This window comes from Pelodiscus sinensis, chromosome 3 (genome assembly GCF_052426305.1).
Source record: "Pelodiscus sinensis isolate ZL-2025 chromosome 3, ASM5242630v1, whole genome shotgun sequence".
NCBI classification, from domain to species: Eukaryota; Metazoa; Chordata; order Testudines; family Trionychidae; genus Pelodiscus; species Pelodiscus sinensis.
In genome coordinates, this window is record NC_143054.1 from 95038565 (window position 1) to 95051037 (window position 12473).

Genomic DNA, 12473 nt, shown 5'->3' on the forward strand with positions numbered 1-12473 from the left:
TGATATATCCCCACTCCAATTACTGTCTTGCATATTTCAGATTGTGTGTGTGTATTTTTATATGTACTTATATACACACACAAATATGTGTGTGCCCGCGCACGCATGCATAAAAAGGAAGGATTAACAAAACCTTCCCCAACTGTCAGATGACACTACAGTTTTCTTTTAGAAAATTTCTTTCAATATTACAAATATATCTTTTAATTCATTCTGAATACCTTCCCTGTATCCTCTTGTGCATATAACCTTGAACAGAGGGGTAGGCAAAAGTATAGATTTCCACTTTTGATGGTGTGCACCACAGCTTTAAATTGAATATACAGTAAATAGATTTTATTCAGCTTAACTTCAAAAGCCTGTTTTTAAAAAAGAAATCCCTTATCAGCAATCAAATGTGTCTTTAACCAAGAATTCAGCATTACTAAATTTAGAGCCATTCCCATCTATTGGGCAAACACATATTTATCCAAATACTTTATTTAAAGCATTAAGGATATTTATTAAATGGCTATAGTTCTTGCTACATAGTACTATGAGTCTCTACTTAGATACATACAAAGCAAACAATATATTTGAAAAAAATACTACAATATATGCACGGCTTTTAAAGCTGAATTTTTCATTTGTTTCAGTTTTTCCCCCAAATATAAGATGTTATATCCTTCAAAAAGCTACATTTTAAAAATGGGAGTTTGTACTTTATAAGTTTTATAATATAAAAACAACAAAATAAATATTTTTATCCTGGTGTAACTTAGAAGTAGAGATGTTAAATTTTGATTAATCTTGAGTAGTTAATGGAATTTCCATCAACTACTCCATTAGTCAATAAGGGTATGTCTAAACTACATCCCTCTATCGAAAGAGGGATGTAAATGAGTCAAATCGAAAGTGCAAATGAAGTGGAGATTTAAATATCCCATGCTTCATTTGCATAATTGCCTCATTTTGAAAAGAGTTTTTTTTTCCTGAAAGAACCACATCTAGACGTCGGTTTCTCTTTCGAAATATCCTTTTTCGAAAGACCGCTGTGATGCGTTTATGCAAATGAAGCATGGGATATTTAAATCCCCGCTTCATTTGCACTTTGTTTGCCTAATTTACATCTCTCTTTCGGCAGAGAGATGTAATTTAGACATACCCTAAGAGGGGTGCTCTCTATTCCATTGTACCTCTTCCTTTGAAATGTACAAGAGCTGCGGGCGGCTCTTGTACATTTCAAAGAGAGAGGCACAGCAGTAGAGACAGTGCTACCCTGCTCTCCACGGAGACGGTGCTGGGAGAACCGGCTTTTAAGCTGTCTCTCATCTGGAACTGGCACCTGCTCTACCCCCACCCTCCCACTTTCTGCCTCTCTCTGACAGAGGCAGAAAGGGTGGGATAAGTGACTAGTCAAGTGACCACTCGACTTTCTAATAAGATTATGTTTAGTGGGTAGTCAACTATTCGCTTACATCCCTACTGGGAAACAGAACAAATTTGGAATTTATTGACCACAGCAAAATTATTTCTAGCTTAGGACCTCATATGCCTTAACCTAAAGTACACTTTAGGATGAAGATGTACATTAAAGAAATATTTTTAGAATGAAATGTGGACACAAAGAACTTGTGTTATAGACTCAAAACACTATACAGTAAACTGTGTTGCTGCACATACTACACGTATGACATGAGGAAAAAAGGAAAAGAGGGAGAAAAGAGACTCCTATATATCTCCTATAATAAAATCTCAGCATACTTTCAAGGAATTCAAGGTAAATTTGGATAAAAGTTGATTAATTTTACCCTAATATTGTGTTTGATATTTATAGGGGGGAAGTTACGATTTCTTTTTTGGCTAGTTTAGACAAAAGTTCAGCTACACAACCAACGACCTTGAGAATTGTTTACTTCTATATTTGTGCAGGCAAGTGGGCTCATGATCTTTGGGTTAATCCCACAACTACAGCAGGGCTGACAGCCACTGAGGACCAAAATGTGTGTGTGGGGCCCAGCTCTGGGCCTCCCAGAAGGAGCAAGACCTCAGGTGGAAGAGGCAGGACCAAGAGTAGTCAGCCCTTAGTGTCGCCTAGACTGCGGAGTGCCCCTATACCCTCAGAGCCGTGAAGAGCAGCGCTCTAGAAGCAGTTCAAAGGGGCTTAGGCCTTCAGCTGCCACAGTAGCAGCACTGGTGGCCAGGAGCTCTGAGACCCTTTGAATCTCTGGGCCTTGGGGCAACTGCCTCTATGGCCTTTCAGTGGTGGGCCTGGTCAACCATATTCTTACCGCACACTTATTTCAGCAAATCAGAGTTGACAAACATACAGTATTAAAGCCAGTGTGTATGTACACATAAATAGACACCATTTGTTTGCAGTTTACTATAGATTGAGCCTCTAGTCTTCCACCCTTGGGACCTGACTGGTGCTGAACCAGAGAATGTGCTGGACCACAGGAGGTCAATATTGTCTAGCAGCTTTACCAACACTTCCACTAGTTTACTGGGCTCTCAGAAGACATTGGGGGTAAATCAGAGCTAAATAACAGCACAGAAAACGGAGAGCCAGGACTGATGTCTCTAAACAAACTTTATGGGACCACAGGAAACTTGACCACACTCATGACAAGTGAACATCTGGCTAACTAAATTCATGCCAAATCACAGATGTTGCTGGACCTCAGAATGGGCTAGAGAGGGTCAAACTATACCACCAACTTTGTAGCCCTTTTAGATAGCTTTGTGATTGAATGTGTAATCTTCACACAAAGCTGTGCATAGGCTAATCCACCCGAGCAACCTTGAATCCAGCTAACAAGAATAGTGAAAAACTTAAACAACAAATGGTCTGGTAGCACTTTATAGACTAACAAAACATGTAAATGGTATCATGAGCTTTTGTGGGCACAGCCCACTTCTTCAGATAACTGGAGCTTTACAAAATAATAGTGAAGATAGTATAGTGCATGCTTCAGTGCAGGTTAGGGAACAAAATATGTATCCAAGGGCTTTATCAAGCTTGTACTAGCTACATACAAACCACACTATGTATCCTGATATTACTACCCATGCTCACTATATTAAGCAAGTTTCAGTAAACTAGCCCATGCACAGCTTTTGCTGTGTAGCCATAACTGATGAAAGCAAGCAGATTGGCATTAGGGTTGGAAGTGCTCTTTTCTGCAGTGTGACCAGTTAGTTCAGCCGTGGCCAACCCGCGGCTCGCAAGCCACACGAGGCTCTTGCCCCCCAAAAGTGCAGCTCACGAAGCCGCTCCTGCACCCCCTCAACAGCCCCTGTACCCCACTGGCTCCCCCCCCAGATGCTTACGAGGTCGGTGCTACGGGGTTTTAAAAATGGTGCCCAAGATGGCGGCCGTCTTAAAGAAGCAGCCTCCTTTTTGTTTTTGCTTGACAATTCTGTTCGGGGGGGGGGGGGGGGGGGGGAGGTTCTTGACAATTCTGGTGTGGCTCTTTGCATTTCTTCCACTGCTGTTTTGGCTTGCTTTGTTAAATGGGTTGGCAACCCCTGAGTTAGTTGGTGAGAAAGTTGGCAGACTTTTACTATTGTCAGTGTATACCTAAAATTGGAAGGCTTTACCAAAATACAAAAACGGTACAATAGTAATCCTCTATATATGCTCTCTGTTAGAATCAAATAATCCTTTGAGCTAAGTGTACAAAACAAACTAATCTGAATCAATGTTTAAAAGCTTTACTGGGTTTTTATTTATTAAGTTTGAAAAAAAGAATGGCTATGATGATACTGGACGTTCAAGGCAAAAAATAGTTATAACTATAGTTTTCTTTCATAAGAATATTAAGTCACAGATGCTGTAAAATGAAAAGAATGGTGGTACAAAAAGCATTAACCAAATGTAACATATTTCTCTCAGACAGAGAATACCAGTAATTGGTGTGTATTTTCAGTGGTACTTCTCCTCCACTGGTCCAATGAGGAAGGAAAAGTAGTGCTCTCCTTAGATTTACAAGTATATACCCACAGGCTTAATGCAGTCTTGAAAAATTTCTATGGAAGTTCATCAACCCTGGAACAAGATTAAATAATCCACTGACCCACCTAATACTATAAGGACGATAACATGGAAGTAAGTAGGCTGTAGTAGAAACGAGTATTTGATTCCTCCAAAAAATAGGCAGTATTGTTTCATTATTTTAAGGCCCAAAGCAAATGTCATTATTAATAGAAGGTTGGAAAGTTCCCTATGGTTGATATAATTTACAACACAGACAAATATTTTATACATTATATATTACTGAAATAAGGCTTACAACATTTATTTATAATCTGATTCCAAGTTTCTAGCTGGAAACAAATCAAAGGTAAATCTGATCAGTAGCATGACACTTCATAATGAATAATAATAAGTAGTAGTAGTAATACTTAGCTCTTATACATCATTTTTCATCAATAGATTTCAATGTGTTTAACAAGAGAACAATCATTTTTCTCATTTAGAGAAAGGGTAAAATGCAGAGAGATCTAGGGCAATTTCAGAATGAACCTATTTCCCTGGCATTATTGATCTGCAGAATGGCTGCTGTAATCACATAACTGTGATGTATTCTCTGTAGAGTGTTGAACAATTACAGAAAGTGCATTTTGCTACTGAAATGCATGTTTCTCTGTCATCCTAAACAAATAAAGTTAACATGATTTCAATGACAGAATGTAATATATTACGTTTCTTGTTGTGTTTTAAAAATATTAGTTATTCAGAACTTTAAAGCCAGTTTGATAACAGAGATCAACGCCTTGGTTTAACTAGCACTGATCGTATATGGATATATTAAACACCTCAAAGTTGTTTTTTTATTGGTTTAAACTATTTTTTTAAAGTGCTCTGGCTAATTCAGATCACAACAAAATAAATAATAAATAATAATAATAATAATAATAATAATAATTAAAAAAGCTGAAGGTTTGAAGGTAGCCACCTTATAAGTTTCTTCTGTTTTTGCCTTAGTAATCCACGTCACAGCAGTCCATTGATTCTCCTTCACAGGTAGCTTTTTCCTTTGGAAAATGTGGTCTCCTATTTTCTATTAAGTTTTTTGGAAATTTTTGGTTTTTATAAAACCAACATAAATCAACAAATGATGAGACAGACACACACAATTATACAAAACATTGACACAAACTGGCTTGAGAGCAGCACACACATACCAGGTAACAGGAGTATGCAGATAGAGGGATATGTAACACCTAGCTTTACCTTCACTTGACACAAAAACACATACACAAAATAAAATGAGCCATACTGATATAATATATGTAGTCTCTTTTGCGGTAGAGCAAGCAGATTAATCAGCAAAATACTGACAACAAATCAATCCACATTTCTGGAGTATCACAAAGGAGGCTATACATTTTCTTTACAAGTATACTGTAGTGTTTGCAGAGTCTGAATAATCATATCTTAGCACTGACCATGTAGGCTAACAACTTAAAAAACTGAAAACAACTAGTAGTATTGTGACACTTCAGAGACTAACAAAAAATTTTATAGCATCATGAGCTTTCGTGAGTAAGACCCATCAGACTCTTAACTTCTTTTTAAGGTAAGAAGTCTGTTAATGATTTGTTGGAGATTTTTTTCCCCATGTTAGCCACCAAGGACCCAATTCAGTAAGATATTTAAAGATAGGAGTAATCCACTGATTTTACAAGGACTTTTCATGTGCTTAAAATTTAATATGCTTAATACCTTGCTGAGTCGGGGCCTTAATATGGAAGAAATCTTTTGACAGTGTTTAACAGTTTTTGTAGCCTGCAGGAATTTTAAAAGTTCCCCATTTTTGTAGTCTCAAAACCCATTAAACTTCCTAGAGTGATAATAGCACACTCACTTATCAGAGGAAAAATTAGGTCAGGTCTATAGACAGATTGATAAATGCTAAAGCAGAATATATTTGTGAGCAGTAATTTATTCTTTATAAACCCCAAATTATTTTATGTTTTGTAAAACCAGTTACAAAGCTTTTTGAAATGTGACAATTTGTGTGTCTAGTTCTTTGGCCAAAAACATTTCTTGGAAACAATGCATTCTAAACTGTTAGCTCAAGATACTGTCTATTAAGAGCTATGAAATACTGAAAATCATCAATCTTTTTACAGTCTTTTAAAAAGTAGCCATCGGTCTTTGAGTGGTCTTAAAGGGAACACAACTTGAGAATTATGCCATCCTACAGCCTGAAAAACACTTGACATTATCAAACATGTATGTTCCTACTGAACTAAGTTTAAACATGAGTTTGAGAGCTTTTTATCTGTAACTATCTAAGCAGAGTAAAGGACAAAAACCTCTTTCACAATTTCACAGCCACTGTAAAACCAATTTGTAAGAACAACAGTCCTAAACCAGAAGGCGGCCCAATCCTTGTAACTGTCTTGTTTCAACTGCTTTATTTTGACTTATGCTCACATACTGAAGCTTAAACAAGGTATTTAAAGTCTGGACTAAAAGTAAGTATGTTAATGGGTATTTAGTATAAAGAAAAATATTACATTCACACAAAAGAAAATGTTAATATAGGAGGGCAATTTTACATACATTATATTCTCTAAACAGTTGTATGGAAATGCATGCTGAGAAGTGTCTGCAATGACATACCCCTTGTGTCTGTAGAGACAGAGGTGTGATACGCCGCTTTTCCCATTCATTGGGGCGTGGCTCAGGTGTGGATTCCATGAAATTGCGCTTGAGTTCACTAATGCTAGCCTGATGTTTCAGTAAGTCGTCCTGGGTCTTATCAAGGTCCTAGCAATGTGCAATGTAAAAAAACAGTAGGACAAAACACAACAGCAAAAGCAAACTTATGTTCAAAAAAGCCAAAGCAAGAAAAGTACCCTGTGTCTCAAGAGCCATTTTACTAGGGCACATTAAAATAAGGATTAAGACCATAAACGATTCAGATTTTAATTTCCTTTTAGGAACAAGGGGCACCCTATAGCATTTCTATTACAACTTTTTGTACAGGAAAAAATAACACCGTTAATGATCAGTAAACAAAGGACTATTTTTATCTCATTAGGAAGATACTAAGTTTTTGAAATAATTATTTCAAAAGGTTGTTAGCTTTGATAATGGAAGTATGTAGCACTAAAACAAGAATGGCCAGATATGTAAATATGTTTCTCAAAATACTTGTGGATACTGTATTGAGTCCAAATCACGAATACAGCTATGCATATGCTTCAACTTTACATACACGAATAGTCCCATTAACATCAAGGGGATACTTATTGCTTCTAAAGATAAGCAGGCGCATAATTATGTACAGGCTCAGGGTTTAGGGTTGCTATTTACCTTTTTTCTGTTGAAAGCTGGGATAGCAAGTGGAACAACCATGTAGAAACAGTTTTGCATGTCTACATACCAAAAAGAGTTTCTGAGCTAGCCCCATTCTAACTAGTACAGGAGGTGACAATGGGGGGTAAGTTACAGATTCCATGTTTACAAGGATCCATCAACCCCCTGCATTGTGCGACTTGGATCAAAGAGCTATAAATTGCTGCTCCAGACTACAGTGTGAAGAAACAGGCCTGGAGATTGAGATTAGGCAGCAACCTCCTCATTAGGTCTGGTTTGGGAAGAGACTTCATTTCCCCAACAGGTCTAAGACATCACTGTCATATAACTTAAAAACTTGGGCTTTATGCGGGAGCAGCAAATTACATACTTCAAAAAATCTTCTGCTTCATAACATTTCTCATCTTACAAAAAAAAAAGCTACTCTGTGTATGCAAAACACAGACCTCAGTAATTGACTTTATAAGATATACAGTTCAACAGCCAGTGGTTAAGTTTAGAATTGAGGCCCATAATGTACTATGAAATTAAAGGACTTACATTAACTAAGAAAAATATTTGGACTTGTGACAGTATTTAAATGTTTAATATTTAAAGATTTAATTTTCACAAAAAGAGGATTTATGTAGCTACATATGAAACATTTGTCTGAATTTTTATTAAAACATTTTGGCTAGGATTTAAAAGTATTCCTCTGCTGTGTTTACAACACTAATAATGCAGAACTGTTCTAGTGTATATAAATCAGAAAGTGATACTAATTAATCAGCTTCCACTTTGCTTTAATGTCAATTCTGAAGTAGACGTGTAAAAAAATGAATGTGACACTAAACATTTAGTTCAAGATCCCGGATGCATGTGCTTAACTTTACGCATTACAGATAGCCTCAGGGAAGTTAATAGGCCCAATCACAGTCATAAGAACATAAGAATGGCCATACTGTGTTAGATCAAAGGTCCAGCTATTCCAGTGTCCTGCCTTCTGACAGTGTACATTACCTCAGAGGAAGTGAACAGAAATAGGTAATTTTCAATCTCTCCTATCATCCATTTCCTAAATGTGCTGTGCACTCCTTGCAGGGCAGGGGTAGGGCAGAGGAAACTTTGCGCACTCCTCCTGCCTCTAGGCCAATCAGGGCTTGGGGGAGAGAGAGCATGCTAAGTCTCCTCCCGCCCTGCCAGGAGTGTGCAGTGCTTCAAAAGCACCACGTGCTCCTGGCAGGGCGGAGGAAACTTCATGTGCTTCCTCTGCCCCCAGGGCCTAATTGGCCTGGGGGTGGGAGAGTAGCAGGGCCTCCGTGGGCAGAATCAACCCACTTGGTGGGCCAGATTTGGCCCGCGAAGGTCCTTTTGCCCACCCCTGGGCTAGGGACACCATTCCTACCCATTCTGGCTAATAATGGAGCTAATCTCCATGAATTTATCTAGTTCTTTTTCGAACCCTGTCAAAGTCCTGGACTTCATAACATCAAAATCATGAAGTCTTTTCAGGACCAAGGCCAATGATTTCATCTAAAATTAATTTTAGTACAAATATGACACTTTACAAATCCATTTAGAGATTTTTTTAAAAAATTTTTGGTTTAAACAAAAAGAAGTTTTTTTTAATACTTGGTGGAAGAAGTACAGGATACATCAAAGCAATTCCATAGAACTGAAGTGATATTAAACAACTGAAGCCCATGACATATTTATATGGATTGCTGTAAACAATTATTGTGGCTTGAGACCAGGCACATTTCTTGGACTTGTTCAGAGCAAGGTTATGCAGAACATGCTTTCATTGTTTTAGTAAATTATGCAAAAGTAAATTTTGAACAGTTATCAAAAGCTGGCAAAAGCAACAATGTATTAGTCAGGTTACTATAATCTACAAATCTTCATTTTACTGTATAAATACAACAGTAATTAAATAAAAGCTCTTTCGTGACAGAGGGAATTCCCGATAGCCCCATTTGGATGGGCAAGGCTAAACAGACATAGGATAGGATTTTTTCTATGTAATTTGTGCAAATTGTTAGTTTACTTTCAGTTATTCACCACCAAACCACACTGACTGTAATGAGAAGCACTGGGATAATATATTCCAGTTTAATAAACAGTAAAAAAAAAATAATAATAGTGCTCCAAATTGAAAGCCAGTTACAAACACTAATTTTGGCTAAAATTAATTATTTAGAAAATAAATATTATTCTCATTTGCAAAATGAGAACACTAAAACAGGAATACTAAGCGATCTGCCTAAGACTATAAAGTGGGTCACTGGTAGAGCCAGGATTAGAAATTCACGAAAAGGGACTTACATCCCTAGATAGAAGCAAGTAGTTGAGTCTGCCCCCTGCTTCCCCTAGCTGCCTCTGATACACAGGGAGTATCTTAAAAGCCAGTTTCCCCTAGCACTGTCTCCATGGTGCTGATTCTCCCCCCCCCACACACACACTTCCTGCACTGCTGCCTCTATCAGAGGCAGCAGCATGGGGGTGGGGGTACGGAGGCTGCCACGAAGCAGCCTCTGTCTGTGGCAGGCCCACAAACACAGGCTGCTCCAGCAGCAGCCCCTGTCTGTAGGGGGGAGGGGGAGAGGTCCCTCTGCAGAGAAGGGCTGCTGGACCTGGCATGAGCCAGGACTGAGCAAGCCGAGCTCAGTTCTGGCTCACGCCGGGTCTGGGAACTACTCCCATTGCAACTCTGCAGTTTAAATGTAGTACAAGACAGGCTGCCTGTATGCTCGGCTCCTTCGACATTTAAACTACAGAGCTGCAGTGGGGTAGCTTCTGGATACAAACTGTATCGACTAGATGATAGCCAATTACCCGTCTCTTAACATCCCACTTCTATCATTGAGAGTACATTTGTAACAGTGAGGCAGATGAGCTCTGGAACACTTTACTCTGGGTTGTGGTGAATTTTTCCATCACTGACAATTTTTAAATCATGATCTTTAAAATTTTAGCAAAGATTGTTCAAATGATAGTTTTTCTAAAAGACATTATCTAAATATTATGTTTGGGAAGTTCCATGGCCACTGTTCTACAGGAGATCAGGCTAGTTGATCATAATGGTCCCTCCTAGCATTGGAATCTGTGCTTTTTCCTCCAGAACATACCACCTCATATTTCAAGAGTGTATGTGTCAGAAAAGCAAACAAAAAATATTGAGAGCCTAAACTACAGCCTACATGGGGTACCCATAAAGTTATAAGTTTATGGCAAGTAAAAATTCCATTTCAAGATAATTAATGGTCCTATTAATTTTTTTTCTTACCTAAACAGGGCTATTATTCCCAATTGCCACTTTGAAAACTTCTGGCATATTTACACTTAAAAGCTGCTCATTTATGGAAAAACTAAAATTTACTACATGCATCTCCATGTTGCATTTCCCCATGCATTTCATGCACTGTGTCCATAACAGCCTGCAGGTGACCTCCCATCCCATGCAGCCTGGCAGCCCATGAGAATAGAAAGTGTTCCTTATGTTATACAAACCTCCAACATTAAATTGCTATGTCTGACATAAATATTTCCCCCGTCTACTCTCAAGGAATTGTTCTGTGAAATTAAGCCACACACATACAAAAAAGCAAAATGAAAAAAAAAAAAAAAAGCATCAGCAATAACCAAAAAGGACCTTCAGATCGATAAATGTTTAAAAAATAAACAAGGAGATAAAATAATAAGAACAAAAGCCACTATTCAGACAAAACCTACAGAAGCTTCAAAACGCTACCAATAGCAGGCAACAACAACCAGATATAAATGAAAAAAAAAGCATCCACCTTCTGCTGTGTTTCCTTCTCTCCAGTTTCCACCTACATGAAGGCACATGGTAAATCATCAAAAGAAAGGAGCTGTTAGTGTGATCTATGGCAGCAAGAGAGAGGCTTCTTTTGTTTGTAAAAGCTGTGAACCATGTGCTATGTTTATATACCTTTATTGTTTCGGCCAGAGACGCTGCTGAAATTAAGCCACTTTGGTCTTCCTCCACCTATAGTGTTGTAGAAATGGCTGAAGTAATATTTGGTAGATGTGAAATGAAAAATGGAAGTTTCTCTCTCTCCTCAACTTTCTGTTGCTGCATTTTCCATGCTTTCTTCAGGGATGGGTGGAAAATTAAGACACAGGACGAGGGGCCATATTCCTTGATGTCTAAATCAACCACTGAGAGACTTTATAAAGCACTTAAAGTGGAGTTTATACTATGAATTGATTTTAGAAAAATCATTAATGATTACTGTAAATGTCTGATACTGTGGTACATTTTGGATACTTGTAAGAGTTTTGCTTTTGTTAAATGCAAGATATGAGATAACTTTTAAAATATTACATCCTGTTTATAAGTATTCTGAATGAATCTTTAAGGAGAGAGATAAAATATCCTGAGGCACAAATATCAATTGACAGTTTTTCAAAGGATCACTGTGTAAGATCACAAGTATTGATAAGTGATTACATATATATTGTTAATTCCAAATTTTGTGTGAGTACATCACATGATGTCATTTTCTTTCTTAGCTTATCACATTTTCCTTCACCTCTCACTTATCTGATGCTACTGCATTTTTTGCAATTTCACATCAAAAAGTGTCCTGAGCTATATAATGGATTCAGAAAATCTTAAGTAGTGTTTATTTACACCATTTTAGACTTATTTTAATAAATGTATGTCTTTTACAGATGTCATTTATCTAAGAGAAAGTTATTTGCTGTATAGAACAGTTACTCAGACAGTTATATCTGAAATATAATTTTTGAAGTAAGCAATGGGATCCCTCATTTCAAGACTCTCAATTAGAAGGCTATAGCATTTTGCTTCATATAGCTATTGACATTCATAGTACACTCCTCCCTTTTTACAGCACATGATACATTTGCAATGACATGCAGCAGCAGCCATATGAAGAGCAGGCACATACTACCTGACAGATCAGATGATCAAAGTGCACACACTTAATGAGATCAATGCTTTTCCATAGCAACTTTAAAATGATATACTTAAACATTTCTAAAATGTTCACATGTTGATAATTAAAGTCAGCTGCTTAACAAGCAATCCAGTTGAATAAAAGACACTAGTTTTCACCTAAACTATTGCTAAATATGAATAAAAACACTAGAAGCCAGGAAGAAAGTTGGACAAAGACACTCAATTTTGCAC

The 12473-nt window shown here is 37.5% G+C and overlaps 1 protein-coding gene across 17 annotated transcripts in view; it reads right to left on the reverse strand.

Annotated features, from left to right (window-relative positions):
• EPB41L2 (erythrocyte membrane protein band 4.1 like 2) overlaps positions 1-12473 on the reverse strand; it is a 285536-nt gene that overhangs the window by 25780 nt on the left and 247283 nt on the right. For 8 of the 17 annotated variants that reach the window (XM_089777259.1, XM_075924169.2, XM_075924163.2 and 5 more), the window contains 3 exons: positions 10805-10867; positions 6617-6763; positions 4941-5045 (listed from right to left, as the gene is read on the reverse strand). The exons of 4 other annotated variants lie outside the window; for them this stretch is intronic. In XM_089777259.1, coding sequence (XP_089633385.1) covers positions 4941-5045; positions 6617-6763; positions 10805-10867 — 315 coding nt within the window. Of the gene's footprint in view, positions 1-4940; positions 5046-6616; positions 6764-10804; positions 10868-11094; positions 11128-12473 lie in introns of all 17 variants that reach the window. 5 more of the 17 variants (XM_075924171.2, XM_075924165.2, XM_075924170.2 and 2 more) reach the window with 2 other exon arrangements.